General features: G+C 27.5%; 1 protein-coding gene across 8 annotated transcripts in view; it reads right to left on the reverse strand.

The window, feature by feature from the left end:
• Nucleotides 1–831: 831 nt before the first annotated feature.
• LOC107455513 (uncharacterized) overlaps nt 832–18,911 on the reverse strand; it is a 198,406-nt gene continuing 180,326 nt past the window's right edge. For 6 of the 8 annotated variants that reach the window (XM_071183115.2, XM_071183114.2, XM_016073134.4 and 3 more), the window contains exons 8-14: nt 15,828–15,914; nt 13,152–13,319; nt 11,260–11,442; nt 9,588–9,800; nt 7,894–8,013; nt 7,023–7,163; nt 1,966–4,692 (exon numbers count right to left, since the gene is read on the reverse strand). In XM_071183115.2, the coding sequence (XP_071039216.2) occupies nt 4,621–4,692; nt 7,023–7,163; nt 7,894–8,013; nt 9,588–9,800; nt 11,260–11,442; nt 13,152–13,319; nt 15,828–15,914 (984 nt within the window). In that variant the 3' untranslated portion in view covers nt 1,966–4,620. Of the gene's footprint in view, nt 4,693–7,022; nt 7,164–7,893; nt 8,014–9,587; nt 9,801–11,259; nt 11,443–13,151; nt 13,320–15,827; nt 15,915–18,911 lie in introns of all 8 variants that reach the window. The other 2 variants (XM_071183112.2, XM_071183113.2) reach the window with 1 other exon arrangement.

Raw genomic sequence — 18,911 nt, forward strand, 5'->3', positions numbered from 1 at the left:
AGTATGCCCAGTTTGTGAAACATTTGAAATAAATCTACTGTACATCAAAATATATAACATAATCAAACAATAAATTAACACAGAAAGTAAATATATTAGTTCAGTACACATAAAAGTCTTTTTTTACTATAACAAGTCCATGTTAATACTTTCAGAAAAAAATTATCTAATTATATTCATATTATTTTGAAAAATTTTATCCAATTCGCTTAACTTTTAAATTGCAAAGCAGAGAAAATCGATTTATAAAAAATAACATAACAGAAAAAAACTCCTCAAAATAAAATAGTAAAAAGAATCCAGCTTTGATTTGATTATTAAAATAACTTAAACATTACAATAAAAGTTATCCCTATCATGAAAATAGCATTATTATAGAAAATTAAGTACTTAAATTGATATATGAAAATTAAATTAATACATGAAATATTATACATACATCAAATAATATTTAGAAGATATATCAGACCTTATAAAAAAATTAAATATACTAGAATAAGATTTTATGCTGATAGCTTGTAAAATAAACCTAGAAATTGGATTTTTATTTTCATTTTGCATTGGTAATGAAGTTAAAAATTATGATTTAATGAGAATCAAATTTTTGTAGAGTACTAAGTATTTCTGAGAGAAAAATAATCTTTCAGAATTTAATAATATAATCGAATAAAATTATTAGTTCACTTAATTACATATCGATATCTATAAACATAATCTTTTTTAATTGTAAATGTAAAATGATAATATAGTTTTTATTTAATTTTTTTTTTTTTAAAGAATTTTAAATTTTATTAAAGATAAAAATATATGTGTATCCCTAAAAGGATGAAATTTTTCATTTTCGTTTCAAGTCGGATGCACGCAAGTTAACTTAAATTGCAATAGGATATTTTGTTTAAAATCTGATTGACATAAGTTAACTTAAATTGCGATATGATATTTTATAGCAAATATGATGTACACAAGTTAACTTAAATTATAATACTTTTTTTAAATAAACAGATATTTTTAACTAAACAAAAAAATTTTTTTTAAATAAACAAGATTATACTTATTAGACAATTAAAGAACTTACTAAAAGATTTTCTAGGTTTAAGACCATGAAACAACGATGATTTTCATACTGTAATATAGTCTACCTAGGAACTTTTTAATCCAAATAGGTAAGATAAATAGGTTTAATCGATAGGTTAAGATGATTGACCCACATTATGAGGTTTTTCTTACAAAAATAAATAAAAATGTTTCAAAACAAATATAAATTCAAACATAATTTAAATCAGCACTGAAATTAATAACAGTAGAGCTGCTTTATTTTGTTTGCAACTTTCAAAAATTTCATGCCTTGAGCAAAAATTTTAATGTCTTATTTACATTTTTTGATTTAATTACAAACTTTAAAATACAAAAAAAAAGTTTCTTCAATTTTTTAAAAAGAAAATCAGCCCTCAAGCCCTTATGAAGAATTTCAATATATTTTGATTCATACTTTATCAAAGCATAAACTGATATGATGGTTAGTGAGAAAGTGAAAAAATAAACAATTAAACATTCGAACCAATCTGTTTTTAGAGGAGCAATCAATTTTTAGCTCTTTGTTGGTATAGTCAGGACACCAGATTAGAAGGGACAGGAGAATTTAAGAATTAAATTTTTCTTACAACCAGTTGGTGTGGCAAAGTGATCATTTAAAAAATGTGATCTGAACGTAAGTTTTTATGATCAGGTTATAGATAATACTTAAAACATATAATTTTTTAAAAAAAATCTGTCAAATTCTGAACAAATTAAGAGTTTTTTAATCACCTTTAACAAACAATTATCAATAAAAACTATAAGGTGTCTGAGTCAGGTGTCTTATGTATATTTAATCATAAGAATAATTTTCATTTGTTGATTTATTTATATTTTCTTTTCACATGCTGCTGCTTTTATTTTCAATTCTTTCCATGTGTTGCTTCAAAGTTTTTATTTTTTTAAACATATAGTGGTCTTGCAAATCGTAACTAAACAGATTCAGTAGTTAAAAAAAAAATCCTTAATCCATATTAAAGATTGGATAAAATATAATCCAATCAATAATATGGAATATATGCAGCTATTCTCTCTTAAAATCATTTAATTTTAACTACAATGCACCATACTTGATTAAGAGTTCACTGAAAGCTGAAGACTTAGTTATAAGGTAGAAAGACTAATTTGATGAGGTTGTAATTTATTTTCAATTTTTGCTGGCAAGTTTGACTTGCAAGCTAAGGTGGCTTTCATAGAATAATATCTGGATACTTAAAATACACTGAAATAGGCGATCTTGATTTCTGCATTCTGCCACAGGACTTTTCGTTTTTACAGTTAATGCGACTCAATGAGAAAAAATAAACATTTATTTTCTTGAATATCTGAGAAAATTGTGAATTTTGTGCCATTTAATTAAAGATTTTTTATTATGTAACTGAAAAATACAATTTTGAGAATAAATTTTAAAAAAATGTTTGAATTATTCGGTCAAAAGAATTGAACCACTTATAGCAAGATTTTAGTCTGGTGAAAAAGGAGTTACCACCTAAATAGATGAACAACTTTCTGATTCAAACTTAGAATGTGACTTGCGTTTATTTAAAAAAAAACTCATGTTTAATGGCATATGATATTCATGACAAGACTAGCATGTTGTCAATGACCTATGATGAGCCAGTTTAAGAGCATGTTGTGATTAATGAGATAACAGAGTAAGTGATGCTTTCAATACTAGTAAATTTTTCAAGCATATAAACCTCTTATGGTTGGAAAATTGTAGAATATTCAGCAGTTTTCAATTTAATTTAACAGTTTTCAAATGTTTTAATGCATCCACCAAGTTTATGAGTCTCAATCTTCCTCAGCTATATAGCGCATTATGTATAAACCTCTTACGGTTGGAAAATTGCAGTGGCAGTTTTCAATTGAAAAATATATTCCTCAAACAGTTTCCTAATGCCATACTGGATCCACCAAGTTTAAGAGTATCAATCTACCTCAGCTATATAGCACATTATGTATAAACCTCTTATAATTGGAAAATTGTAGAATATTTAGCAGTTTTAAATTGAAAAAGAAGTTCCTCAAACAGTGTTCGAATGTTTCACAGCATCCACTCAAGTTTAAGAGTCTCAATCTTCCTCAGCTTTATGTAGCACATTACATATTGCCCTTCAACACTTTTTTTTACATATTGCCCTTTAACTTTTAACTTAGCCATTGCAAGACCTTTAACTTAGTCAATGATGCATTTTAACATTAAACAGCAGTATAGAAAAGCTACTTACCTTTTCCTGCATTACTGTATCAGACTTGTACATTAGATCCTACAAAAAAATGTTCATGCAAGTGTTTCACATTGAAATATTTATGAAAGCTGAGACACTTTCTATAAGGATCCTCACTTTAGTTTTTTTTATTTTTTATTATTGAAATTAAATGCATCCTGAAATTTTCAGAGAGAAGATTAAGAGATAGTGTCTAGTCTCAAAATCTTACAAAGAATTTCTGCATAAAAAAAATATGTACAATCCTTTAAAAAACAAAATGCTTTTCCATTGTAAGCTTAGATGCGTTAAATAATAAAGCTTAAATAGAAAATAAGGCTTAGATGCATTAAAAAAGCACACATTTATGGGCAAACTCAGTTTATGCTTTGAAAAGTAGTAAACTGTTGACTCAATTGAGCTGTAGACAAAAATGTACATTAAGCTGCCTATTTCTGTCAAAAATGATAGCTATACAAGATATTTTTTTTTTACATAAAAATGGCAAATTTAAAAATGAGGAAAAATAAAAAAAAAACTGAATTTCTAACAGGGGTGAGGAAATAAATTTGTCCCTGGTTCAAAAAACAGCATTTTAAATATCAGTTTATAGTGAAAAGCAATTAGAGAATATTTAAGTGTCATTAATTTTTTCTTCAGGCACTAAGTTTAATTCCTCAGAAGCAATCACGATTAATGATTCTGAGGTAACCGAAAACAGAACTATAAGAAGAGCATCTTCGGAAATGTCAAACTTGATAGCTCAGAAACATAACGTCCAAGTCGAGCCTTTTCACTACAAGAAAAATAGCAATCAATTTTTTTTCTCCAAGCTTCATTGAGAGTTAACAGAAAATAAAACAAACAAATAATATCTCTGTTTTGTGACTAGTAGAGTTAAAGAAAACACGAGCGGCAATCGACTCGCAGGGACGTCCACCTTGCACGTAACTGCATTGGAAGAGAAAAGTGCAAGAAACCATTCCTTCGACCGATACACACGGTATCAGTACCAAGCATTTAGATAAACATTGAAATACAACATCTTCGTCGGTTCTTTTATATGAAAAAAAAAAGCATCCAGCCGCACATACGATTTGAGTTCTTTCCATTCGCTCTCTCCCCACCAGCAAATCCTGATATGGCTAAACAGGTTGGAATAAAGTTTTGCGCTTGCTTTTTGTTATTTATTGTAATTGATTTTGCACACCTATTTCTATATATATATCACTGCCATTTAGAAGTGAACAGATGAGGGCCATCGTTCGTGGGCCATCATTGAAAAAAGTGGAGGCACAATAATTTCCTTCTTTTTGGAAACAATGCAATTGTCACTTCAAATGTAGAGCGGAGATTCTTGACCAGTTAGCAATCTAAACATAGACGTAGGCATAGTTTTCATATGTATCTGAAAGAGAAATAATGCATGGGTAAGAAACTTATTATAGAAAATTTCAATAAAATATTTAAATCTCGTATTGATTACAGAAAAAAGAAACTGAGACCCTCGTGCAAAGAATGCAGACAAAATACAGTAAAAATTCTATCCGAGTTACAGACAATATGCTAATAATAAAACTACAAAAAATATGTTTACAAGTCATGAATTGCTGGCCTTTTTTTTAAGGGAAATAAATTTTTCTAATGTGTTGTTTACGCGAGCAATATTATATGAAAGGATAAGACAGTATTCTCCCTAAGCGTAAGGCTCACCCTGCTTGCCCTTTGATCCTTATAAATGCACCCTCTGTGCTCTTTTTTGTAAAAATAAGCAGTCACCCCTGTAACTGCCTTTTTATTCAGATGCATTTTTAAAATAAATTAATTAACTGTTAAAGTAATAATTACGCACAAAAACGATCTGGGTTTATAGGCTTGATTCTAATTACCATTATAAATATTTACTTTGTTAGGATTATTCTCAATTAGTTAAAATTTTATAAGTTTTTCCTTAAATTTTATAATTTACTTTTTTTTCCAAGGTGGTATATTAATAAATTTAAGTGATTTTAAGTTTCAAAATTATTTTTTAAATAATTACTTTTTTTTTAAGAAAAAAAATGCACTTTCAAATGTTTGTTTTCTAATAATTTTCAGTATAAATTATAGAAATATCTTCTTTATTGCTTATCAAAAAATAAATTTAACTTTTATTCTGAAAAAAATGCATGCATAGAGATTGTCTCTTATCATGCCTTTAATAATTATTTATAATTCAACAAATTTTTTTTCTTATTTAGATAATGAATGAAAATTACTTTTTGAAATATAAACATAAAATAGTATGAGAAGGTAACTTAAAAATTGTTGAGGATCAAATTCAGTTATTGAGTTCCCTTTCAAAACTCAAAGTGCCCATTTCAGCAAGGAAGCACCCTGCCTTTTTTTATTCCTAGGGAAAACTCTGAATAGGATTAATTACATTTTTAGTCATTTCTGGCTTAAATAGAGAAAAGGAAAAAATTGACAGAATTTCACATAAATTCCTTCTTAGAGCCTTAACCTTTTAAGTTAATATAGCGAATATGTGCAATTGACGACTGGCCAACTTCTTCACAATTTTAAATTTTTCAGCTATTTTTAAGAATACTGTTGTACTACTACTACTACCAAAAGAATGCCCCTTTAGTTGATTGCATATCTACCATGCTCCATTATTTCCCATCTTAGAATATTTATTACTGATGAGGAAAATTATTGCACAGTATTTTATCTAGAATCTTGTAAAAACTGTCAATCCAAACAATAATCTATCACTAAATGCAGTCTACTGTAAATACAAATTTCAAGTCAAAGTAGTTGCTTAAAATACAAAAAAAAAAGATTTATGTGCTCGTTTAATTTTTAAGTATTTTTAATTGCTACTTTAACAATATATATGTGTACGTATTTACTTTTAATTCTATACACATATTTAGCTCATTATAACAGCATATATTTACTTTGCTCACTATAACAACATATAATGCTATGCATATATTTTCTCACTATAGCAGCAATTTTGTCTGCTATTGTGAATTGTCATTAGAACAGACTTTTACTGTATTTTCTGCTCCAGACTACCTGTTATCTTCTGCTATTTGTTATATTTTATTACTTATTAATATCTATTAATTCTTCGAGAGTTTCTCTTTTTATTGAAACAGAAAATACAAATATATTCTACCGAAATGTAGAAAAATTATTTAGAAAATATTTGGAAAATTTTGACTTTTTTTCTGTGTTAATCATATAGAATATTATTTCAAATTCTTGTCTTTGTATATAAGCTTCTAAAGAATATATAACTATCAGTCCTGGTCACATTCAAGAATTAATTAGATATACAGATGAATTAATAGATTGATGCAATACTCATTAAGCACACACATATCTATATATCATAACACTGAAATAAAATATACGAATTTTCGTTCATGTAACAGTAAAAACCAGTACACATTTTAATAAAAAAAATGCTGCTTATCAGCTTGGCTAGAAAAAAAGTGTGATAAAAAATATTAACATTTGTGATAAAAAATATGATATTTAGCAGCTAAGCCACCAATGCAAAACATGTCATATGCAAAAAATATAAAATAAATCGTGGTTCAACTAAAAATAATCTTTAAAATATTTTCTAACGTAAATATGATTAAAATATTCCTATCACCAAAAAATAATGATAAATGCAAAATGATGTTTTGATAAAAACAAACATATTCCATAACTTTCACACAAAATTATTGATAAACATACCTCTCCAACTGATGTAGCCAATAAGTTGACTATTTTTTCATGTGGCACAGCTACAACACTTTGTCCATTAATTTCAATAATTCTATGACCAACTCTGACCCCTCCTCGTTCAGCAATGCCCCCTCTGAGCAAACTACAGATCTAGATGAAATAATTAAAAAAAAGGGGACATTTTATTTAAATGCCTTTATTCTAAAGCAAAAAGAGGAAAACTAAAAATGTAAAAACTAAGCTCTAATATTAAATATAGATGTTATTTCGATAGAGAACATATTTTCTCTGCAATTCTCGGTGTACTTTAATTATTAGAAAAAATAAAAGAAAATTAAACACTGAACAAAATTGAAAATATTTGAAGAATGCTTGATGCAGAATAATATTGTAGGATATTTGACAATTTATCGGAGTAAAAATCAACAATGATAAAAAGTTCATTTCTAAGAGGACAGCATATTTAGTCAAATTAACTTGCTCAGTCCTATATTAGCATTGAAAGTTGGCTCACTCTATAAGCCTTCAACAGACATGCTACCCAATCTAAATGAAAAATACCGAATTGGGGGGGAAAAATGCCTATTTTTCAACACATTTAGAGATATTAATGCACAATTACACAAAAATATACTAAAAAATACCGGGATACTGCTTCAAAATAAATTTAACTTCATAACAGATGGCATCTAAAATTCCCAGTTTGATTAGATAAAATATATCACGCTGATTTATCAGTTTTTTTTTCTTTACAATATTAAGAAAAAAGAAAACTGCATTTCAGAAAAAAAGGAAAAAACCCAAATGAAAATGAAATGTTGTCAAGAAAATTTAAGTAATAAAAGCATTTAATTCAGGGCAGATAAATCTTGGTACTTACCACTCCATTTTGAACACTAAAACCCAGCTGATATTTGGTGTCAGGCCTTTTGATTTTAACTTCGACTACTGGCGCACATGGAACTACAGTCAACTTCACAACAGTTTGATTTTTTGTATTCTACCAAAACAAATATATAAATTAAATAATTGTTGAAAATTTAGTTAGAAATTTATAAATAATTTATAAAAACTCTCTATATATAATTTTATTGAAACAAATAACCTCTGTGCTTGTATAAAGGTGGTGACCAGCTAATATTGATGACCTCTGGTTTACTAACTATGTACTTAAATCTCTTCTTTTTTTTTTCGACAAAAATTAACTTTTTCTTCCCTATTATATGATTCTAAGCAGAACTTTTTAACATTACAAATGGATTGTATGTAACTTTGTCTCCAACCTCTTCATGAAATTCCAATATATATATATATATATATATATATATATATATATATATATATATATATATATATATATATATATATATATATATATATATATATATATATATATATACTATGAATTTATGTTTCTTAAATTGCAATGAATTCATAAAAAAAAGGACTAATGTACAGAAAGGAGTAAAAGTTTTGAGACATGTTTTTCTGTCAGCGAAATTAGTAAATTTGTTTGTAGCTTTAGTCATCCAACATGGGGAGCAACTAATAATACACTTGAAAAATTTTAATTTAACAAACATCAAGCGAGAATTTGAAGAAAAAAAAGAAACCATAAAGTTTGGAAATGATTCATTTTTTAAACTTTTATTGAAATTAATCATCTTAAGGTAAAAAAAGACAGCAAATTTTTAACACTTCATTGCATATCTTTTTGCTTTGATGACTGGTACTTTAAATCCATTCTGGTGACATTTAGACGACGAATAAAATGTCAGCTATCACTTCGAAACAAACTGAATTTGGATTCATTACTTCAAAGGACCTTCCTCCAATCTTAAGCTCTCTATGCTACATGTTCCTTTACAAATTTTAATCTTTGATCAGATTATTTTTTTTCCAGATGAGAACTTTTTGTTACTCTGAGTCCATCTTCAGTGGCCATCTCTTTGGATTAGTGCTCTTGTTCAGATCAACAACAAACTTTCTTCTGATTAACACAGCTTGATGTTTAGTTGCTTTACTTAGGGCTCCTGATTTTGGAAGATTATGCACACTTTTTCAATCCTTCCTCTTCTATACTATATGGCCAACTTCTATATGATGTGAATTAATCAATCTTCAAATCATTATTTAAAACTTATTACTTAAAAGGCGGAAACGGAATTCAAACTCACATATTTTGCTTGTAATTCCTCTGCATTTGCATATATTTAAGTTCATTAAAAGCATAAATTGTGTTAACCGTCTAAAAATTTTGACTACAATTTTTCAAATTCTCATCTGGTGTTTGTTAAATTAGAAACTTTCAAGTCAATGTGCACGTCATGTAGAATGACTAAAGCTACAAATTAAAAATTTTCCTCATTAGATATTTTGCTTGCAGAAAAATTTAGAACAGAGAATGCATTATCACAAAACTTGTTTTCTACTGTATCTAGAAGTTTTTCACTCAACCTCAACCAGAAAAATAAATAAATAAAATCTTGCATTTGGAAAAGTGAAATGATTTTAAGAGACATTAAAGAGAGTGAAATATGATTTTAGATAAAATTGCAGCCTTTCGATACATACCTTGATGTAATTTTGACATGTAGATAAAGGCAGTCCTACAAGGCTTATTCCATTTATGGCAATTATTTGATCCCCAATATTAAGTTGCCCGCATCTTGCTGCTGGCCCACTTTGAGCCATGTTGGCAATGACTACAGTAGGCAGCATGGAACCCCATCCAGACTCAACTATTACCATACCAAGAATTTCACCCTTCTGCTTAGGAACAACGACCTGAAAAACAAAATTCAAAAATAAATACTAAAATCCAATTTATTAAATCTCTCAAAAAAAGTTTCCAACAACGTTTAAAAACTCAGTATTCTTACAAAAATAATCATTATAAACAAGCATATTTATTATAAAATTAATTACAGAAATTTCTAAATAGAATCTGAGATCTTCCATAAATTTTGATTTAAAAACTAATTTTTTAAAAAAGTTAAAAATTCTTAAAAATACATGAACATCAAAAACTAAATTAACTAAAATGGAAGATTTTAAAAAAAGAAAAATTTAAAACTAGGAAATAACACTCAGAATTACAAATGACAAAAATAATAAAAATAATGATAATTTATTTATTTATTTTTGTTTTTTAAAAAAATTATCTGCATCAAAAACACACAGTTTACATAACATTCAAACTAAATAGAAAAAAAATCAAACTGTTTAAAAGTATTAAATGCAAACTAAATAAAAATCCATAAAGTAGTTAATTTTTAATCATAGAAATAAAACTTCAAAAAAGTTGCACTTAATTTTTCTAATATATAGATAACAGTTAATAGAGGGAACTATGAAATAACTTCAAAATGATACTTTTACTAAGAAAACTATCTATTGTTTAAAATTATATTTTTCTTATTTAAAAGATTAATAAAAAAGAAACCGTTAAATTTCTTTTTAAATAAGGGTTTTTTCAATAACTTGATATATCTTAGACTACAAATTTCACTTCAAGTTATGTATATTACTTTCTTTTGATCAAGAAAATTGTCATGATAATCTTATAAAAAAAAAGTTTTATAAAATAAAATACAATAGTTTCATAATAAAAAAGATTTATTTATGAAAACAATAAATGTAATAACTAAAGTTTTTGAAACATAATAAGAAGTCTAAAACATTGTATGTGACTATTTAACCTTATAAATTGATCTTAAATAACCAAAACTTTCTGACTTCGATTGCAATAAAACCTAATAAAATTTTGCAATCAATAAGTAAATATTATTTTAACTAAGATAAAGTCAAATGTTCATGATTCGAACTTGATTAATTCAAAATTCAGGATAATTAAAAATTTTTGCTAGGTTCCTAGAGTTCTGTATGTTAAAATAATTGTGAATAATTAAAATATTTATTTTGTATAATTTCCAATTTTTTTTAAGAAAATAAATTATTCATAGTTAACGTTTAGGTGTTAAATCTTTGATCAGGGAGTTTATCCTTTTTATTTATCTCTTTTGTTTGCGAGAATATATGTAATTTAAAATTAAGGCTTATTCTAATTTTTTTTCCGGTTCCATCGATTTTGAATTATCGAAAGTTTGAGAGTATCATGCTATATATATATATATATATATATGTAACAATTAGGGGGCTAATAGAAATGAGTGGGGCTTAGGCTTGGGCCTATTAGGCCTTGCGTCAAACCAGGCACAACACTTTATAGAGAGACATGGCATACCTCTTTTTGTTTTTCCTTTTTGGCAAACATTTCAAGTTCATTTCCAAATATTTCTTGAGAATTGAGAACTTCTTGGTAATCCATCTCTTTAACAAAACTACTATCTTCAATTCCATTAGCTTTTAAGAACTCCATATAAGCTACCTGGAAAGCTTGTCCTATAGACTGAGCAATAAATTGAGCCTGCAAGAAGAGAAAAAAAATAGTAGTTTGAAAAGTTCGCAAACCCATGCAGAATTATAGTACACACACTCACAATTAAATGCAAAAACAACTAATATCAATACTAGACAAACAGTTATAAAATAAGCTAAAAATGCCAAACTATCGTTTGTTCCTTTAATCAGTAGCACTACATATTGCAATAATCTTTGCAGAATTTTAAGAAATATATTCAAATTACATACTTTGAACTTCACACATTGTTGACCAGTGACATGTTAACTTGTCATTGCACTTACATTTTCTATTTTAATTTATGAAACCCAGAATATTCCTAAGTATAATTTCACTTCATTAAGTATAAATAAAATTTTTTGGAGCTTATTTGAATGTTTTACTTTACTTCTATATTCAACTTGTTATTCTTTATTCTATATCAAAAATAATAGGCAGCTTGAAAGCATCAATAAACTGTAATATATATTTAATTGTATGAAGATTGAAAAAATTACTTAAATTAACTTACTAAACAAGTATGCCAAGAAAACTTACAAATAGTTCATAAATTACAAAATTTATTTTAAAATTTTTATTACTAATAGATAAAGGAAATTACTAGAACATTAATAGATATAAACCAAACATTATATTCTTATACATTTATTTTACATTTATTCAAGAAAATTTCGAAATTTAATATGCTTAAGTTTTCAATAAAAAAGCAAATAATGAATATGCATAAATTTTGAATTAATTAAAGTAATTAAGCCTATGACAATTTAATTTGTAATTTCTTGGCATTCAATCTGATATTTTTCTAGCAAAGAAAACTGATTTCTCTGTGTAAGGAAAAATTCAATATAAGATGTGTAATAGTCAAAGAATAAAATATTTTATAATTTTTTTAAATCTCTTTTTGTTATACATCATTGTAATTGAAATTAATTTTTCAATATGCCTTCTTTATGATCAGATAAATGTCATTAGCAATATGCGGAACTTTTTTTTCAGTATTTTGTAAATCTGGGGAAAATAAACCATTATTATACAAAAATATTTAAGTAAGTTTTAGACTCTTTCTAAAATCTTTAATGAGAGTTACAAATAAATAAACAAAAAAAACATGATTACAATTTCATAAATTGTTCAAAGTAAAATTGTCTTTTAGCATAGAAAGAAGAAAAATATTAAGTTTAAGGATACTATTCTAAGAGACCTAAAACTCAGAGCAATTTAAAAACAAATTTTTTTTAATAAATCAATATATATTTTTAAAAAAAAAAAACAGTTCCTTTGGGGACTCTTTTTTAAATCATTTCTATAACAAGTAGTCTTAGATATCCATGTGTTTTATAACAAGGAACACATTTTACCATATTTGTTTAATTACCAATGTACTTAAAAAAAAAAGAAAAAAAAAGATACTAAAGTATATCACTTAAAATTTAAAGGCAACATTTCAAAATATTACTAATGTACTTTAAAAAGAAAGAAAAAGATTTCAAGGTATATCACTCAAAATTTAAAAGCAACATTTCAAAATATTACTAATATACTTAAAAAGAAAGAAAAAAAGATTTTAAGGTACATCACTCAAAATTTAAAAGCAACGTTTCAAACTATTACTAATATACTTAAAAAGAAAGAAAAAAGATACTAAGGTATATCCCTTAAAATTTTAAAGCCACATTTCAAAATATTCAAAAAAATGAATAAACTGATAACCTTACCTCTTCAGATTCAAAAACATGACAAATCATTTTGGGTGTGCGCTTAATTTTAGGTTCACTAGGATCATCTGGACTGTTCATAACTCTTCTCCTTGCCATTAAAACAACCAGATCACCTATGTCAGCTATGTAGGAAATGGCTCTCAGAGCATGATCCATCATGATTTCCTAAGAAATAACATTTTTTTCTTAAGGAAAAGAACATGTTTCCATCAACACAATAACAAAAAGAAATAATAAGAGCATGGACATAAATAAGGTTTTAAAATTTTTAACCTTTATAATGACTACTTTAGAGCTTCTGCTAAACAATGCAGAGTCCTGGACTAAACATTTAACAAAGCTTCTTTAATATTCTCCTTCTGCAAAGTGGATCACACCAGATGTTTGCCTTAATTATAATTAATTCAACAGCAAAAAGTTTTTCAGGGTGCATAGCTAAATCTTTCAACAAAAAATAAACACCTTTAAAATACTTTTTAAGCCCGCAAAAAATATTTTTAAGCACTATATACATTAACAAAATGCAAAATAATTTTCAAAGACTTCATATGATCATGATCTAGTTCTAGTAACTTGTTTCTGACAAAGGACTCTTTTCTTGATTATATTAGCCACCATAAAAAGATTGGGAGATTTTTCGGTTTGATTTCAGAGGGTGGAAAATGAAGCCTGAAATTGAGAATATCTTGCAAAATGCATCAGAGTTGCACATGAGAGTGCAAGAATCTAACTGAACCCAGCTCAGTGGACGCAAGTATTTCATCAAGCATGTAAGATTATTTTATAAACGTCGTTGAACAACCAACCCAGTCTTGGGATTACAACTTACTAATGTTCAACTCTGTAGCCTTGTAATTTTGAACCAATCCAGAAGACAAGGAAACTCCTGGATTAGTACCCCAGAAGTATGATTTGCTATGGGAACATGGAGGACTTTGTGACTCAGAAGATTTAACGTGTATCAGTCACCATTTACTACACGGGGAGTCTTTGGTCAGGAGGGGGCGGCGAAGCGCACTAAAATTAGAAAATAATAATCTTGATTTTTTTAGCATTAATTTATACATGTAGATAATTAAAATGTTTCGTTCTAATCAAGATAATTAAGATAATCAGAAGTAGGTTTATTTCCAATAACTTCCCATAATCAAGTTCTGCTGCTAATAGTATTGATTATTAAAAGTAGGATTATTTCCAGTTACTTCTCAAGATCACGTTTTTTTTTTCTGATTGATTATCAAGAGTAGCTACTACACTCCCAATTGTTTCTCATGGTTGAGATACTACTCTACTATTGATTGTTAAAGTAGCTTTGTTCCCAATCACTGCTTATAATCCAGGTTTGAGCTATTGATTATAAGGTAGAGGCTAGCTCTCAATATACCTAGGCCAAATTTAACTGGCAGACTAAATATAACTAATGGTGATCAAAAATACCTGCCAGATCATCAATTTCGTAGACAGAAATGTACAACCTATGCATTTTATTATTATTTTAAGAAAATAAAAATACAGAAAGATAAATAAATGATTTACTTTACTTCATGCTTGTTTTTTAAAATTTTTCCACATTTTCTGAAATGGGCCAAATAATGTTTTACGAGAAATGATTTTAAAGTAATGCCTTACACAAGTGGTTCCCAATCAGGGGGCGACAAGGCTCTTCAGGTGGGTGATGAGGGGGGGGCATTGAGTATTCAGTAGAAAAAAATGCATTGTAATTAATAATAATAAAAAAAGCCAGGGAATCGATCCTCACCTGAAGCCCATCAACATATTTAGTAGAAAGAAGATTTAGTTCAGCTGTCAAGCTTCTCAAAATACAAAGAAGTAGGTTGGACCTGATAGTCAAGCTTTTAACTGAAATCCACCAAGTACAAGGTAATCATTGAAGAGGTAAAAATGAACAATTGAGTTTTCAAATTGTAAGTTTTTTTCTCACATTTTAGTTGTTATCGTTTTCAATTTTTCCAGATTACATCAAAAAAATTTATTAAAAAACATGTACTTTTGCTTCAATTAATTAGCGCTAAATATCATCTCTTTTTGACAAAAAATTTAAGGTACACACATTTTTTTCTTCTAAATTTTCTAAAATGATTGAATAAAATTGCTTCATTATTTACATTTTAATTTAAATTAAAAATCAGGTATAATTTAACAGATATTCAAATTTATTGATGCTCACTTGCAACAATGTATGGGGTTTTTTTTCAATAAAAAAGGGGGCGATAATTGTCAGCCAACTTTTAGAGGGGGTGGTCGGAACAGTTGGGAGCCACTGCCTCACACCATTGATATCAATAGTTTTTTTAATTGTCTAAAATTTTCGATTTTTGAAAAAAATGATCAAATATTTTAAAAAGATGCTATGGTTAAGTTACAGGTGGTCAAAAGCTCCTGATTTTGTTCTATAGTAACCAATTACTTCTACAAATAGTTTTACTGTACTATTGATTATCAGATGAAATGTAAGCTTGCACCCAGTTTAATTTACAGAATCAAGGTTCTTATTATCAGGAGTAGTGTTTGCTCTCAATTGCTTCATATAATCAAGATTCTACATTATTAATTAAGTTATTTAAAGTGAATAAGTTTTTTATAACCCAGAGATTTCTTTTATTGGTAAAAAAAATTCAGGAAAGAGTGGAATTTGGGAAAAGAAAATCTTACCTTTAAATCTGTATTCAGAACCATGATTTTTTCTGTTGATATAAAAAGATCAACTTCTGTACTAGGTTGTGTTTCACCTTCGGGAGCCTAAAAAAAAAGAAAAAATAACACATTTCTTAGCTGACAACTAAGATGAGTTCGTAGAAACCATGGAATTTTACAAAATAGAAACATTTCTGCAAAAAAAAAAAAAAAAAATCGAGCAAAAGAAAAAAAGAAAAAAGTTTTTACAATTTTATTGTACTGGTAGTGTTTCTAATAGACACTTTTTCTTAGCATGCTACAAATATATGAAAAAATTATTTCATATATAAAGTAGAATAAAAAGAGTTTGATACAGACTTATTTGATTAGATAATATTTACAGGAAGAAAAAAAATCAAACTAGTGCAAATTAAGAATTTACTATGCATGCATGGATGACAGATCATTCAGTAAAAAGAAGAGACAACGTTAATAAGGATAAATTAAATTATTTATTATTGATTCAATAAGCAGAGGGAACAAAAAAAAAATCGAAATTTTCGTTTCATATTCAACCATTTGCTTATGGCTGGCACAACAATTGAACCAGAGTGAGAGACTTTACCATGCTAAGCGTCGTAAACAAAGAGTTAACAATTAAAAAATATGTGCTGAATGGAATAATAATAACATGCATTTATGGATAAGAATATTGTTGTAATCTTTATAATGCAATTATTATTGAATTTCAGTGACGAAAAATACATTAATCGACAGTGGTACAGCAGAATATTTTTAAAAATAATCTTTTTCCAACAAAGATATGAGTTTTTTTAGGAATGGCTATTTAGTATTACCAATTAAATATAATTTATATCAGCAGTTCCCAATTTTTTTGGCTACAAAACCCTAAATAATCAACCTTCCTTCGACGGAAAGTTAAGGTAATTACGAACGTTATAACCTTACACTCCGAATTGGAGCATAGGGCTTCTATCATAGCTTTCCATCTCACTCTATTTGTGGCCGGATATTTTGCATCACTCCATGTTTTTCCTATTGTTTTCAATCCTCCCACACCATGTATTTTTAGGTCCTCCTCTTTCTCTATTGACCTGAGGGTTCCAACCAAAAACTTGTTTTATTTTAAATTTTTCAGGTTTACGTAGAACATGACCAATCTGTTTCCGTTTTTTAATTTTCTGATCAATCGGTTTTTGTTTTGTTTTTCTAAGAATTACTGCATCACAATTATTATGGAATCACTTGATACGCAATATTCTTCCTAATCAGCTGTTTGCAGTGCTAAGTCACAGATCCATATAGTAGGACAGGTTTAAAATTAGTAATGAAAATTCTATTTTTTTTTCTTTTGAATTTGTTATGTTTTTGTTTATTAAGAATTTATTGAGAACAGCTATAACCTTATAAGAGACTTATTTAAAACATTTAATTATAGGAATAATGACTTTTCATCGTTTTATCATTAATAACCTAAGATTATGTTTTATGTCTGTCAGTTATATTTGCAGCCCTTGTGCTACATCTAGTCTAGATATGAATTTATTTCTGGTGTAAGCTGATTAAAATAAGCCAAATTATGGTTTACTCGGAAATGGAAACCTAAAACAACTGCTATAAGCGTTGAAAATAGTTATTATGGAAACATATTTCTTTATTAAAAAATTTAGTTATTTTGATTTAAAAATAGTGAGAGAAAATATTAATGGAATATTTTATAAATGCTTAATTTTTTTTTCATAATTTGTTCAATATATTGTTATAAGAAATATTATATTTTCCTTTAAAAAATGTCCTTTCTATTTCATTAGAATTTCACTTGAAATAATTTCATAAAGGCAAAAGTAAGATTAAATAAATTGTGAATTATAGGTCAGATCTAAATATGATCAGAGGTTTCAAAACTTATTACTGGTTATAAAAAGTATTAATTCTCAGAATTCCTTTCACTCTTATACGGAGCTCTGGGGTTCCCCATTTGGGAACCGCTGACTTATATAGTATTACTTTGAAAATCCGGATTTCTCAGGGTTTGGAAGGACTAAATTTCAAGAAATTCAGGCTATCATTTCAGAGAATAATAAAAAGTAACAAAATTAAACTTTAAACTGAAATAAGAACTTAATAACAATTAACAAAATACAGCCTTACTCATGCATTCTGCTATAATGGAAAAAAATAAGTTAAAATAATATGAAGTTGCAGAATGATAGCTGCTTTGCGATAAACATAATAATAAGAATATTATATAAGCTTCCCTTTATTATTCAACACAAACAAATACCATACCGATAAAAATGTCTGTTAAAAACATTATGCAAGCATGTTTTTTAATTACAATTCTATTGTAAAAAGAATTTTTTTCTCCAAAAAGAAATGAAAGCAACATTTAGAAGAAGCATACAAATATGAAAAGGCGATCCAAAAAAAGTACAAAAACCAATAAAAATAAACCAGATTCAAGACAAAGCAAAATAAAGCAAGTCTTCATGTTCTGAAACGTAAGAGGAATATTTTTCAAAGCAATTTGGCATGCTTCTTTGGGAATAAGATTCGAAATAAATGAAACTGTGCTGGATTCCCTATTTTCTTTTTTAAATAAACATAAACTACATTTGCAGGACAGAGGGCGGAGAATCATCTACTCACGGCATGGGGACAGAGGGATATTTTCATCTGTTCTACTCTATCATCCTCATTGGGAGAGGTATAGGGTTCAGTTCCGGTAAAGGGTTCATCATGGTCTCCCTTTGATGGATTGTCATTTTTACCTGCAAGTTGCATTCTCCCTGCTGGGTTTTGCTTTAAGTATTCAAATTATTGAGAAAAACAATTACAAGGAGGTTTTTTATTACACATATAAACATACAGTGCTTATAAATTTTAGGAACTACTGTTCATCTTTCCATAGAAATTAAACACTCAGAACAACTGAACTAAATACATATATAAGTATATATATAAGTAATACTAAGTGTGGGGAGAGTAGTTATCGACAATGTCAACCTTCACCTATGAAAAGGTACACCAACATAGAATGTAGTTAATATGTCTTATATACTAGTGAATTGGAATTGTACTTTTGTAGTGGTAGACACA

Source organism: Parasteatoda tepidariorum, chromosome 7 (genome assembly GCF_982258835.1).
Source record: "Parasteatoda tepidariorum strain Cologne lab strain chromosome 7, Ptep-v5.0, whole genome shotgun sequence".
Taxonomy (NCBI): Eukaryota; Metazoa; Arthropoda; class Arachnida; order Araneae; family Theridiidae; genus Parasteatoda; species Parasteatoda tepidariorum.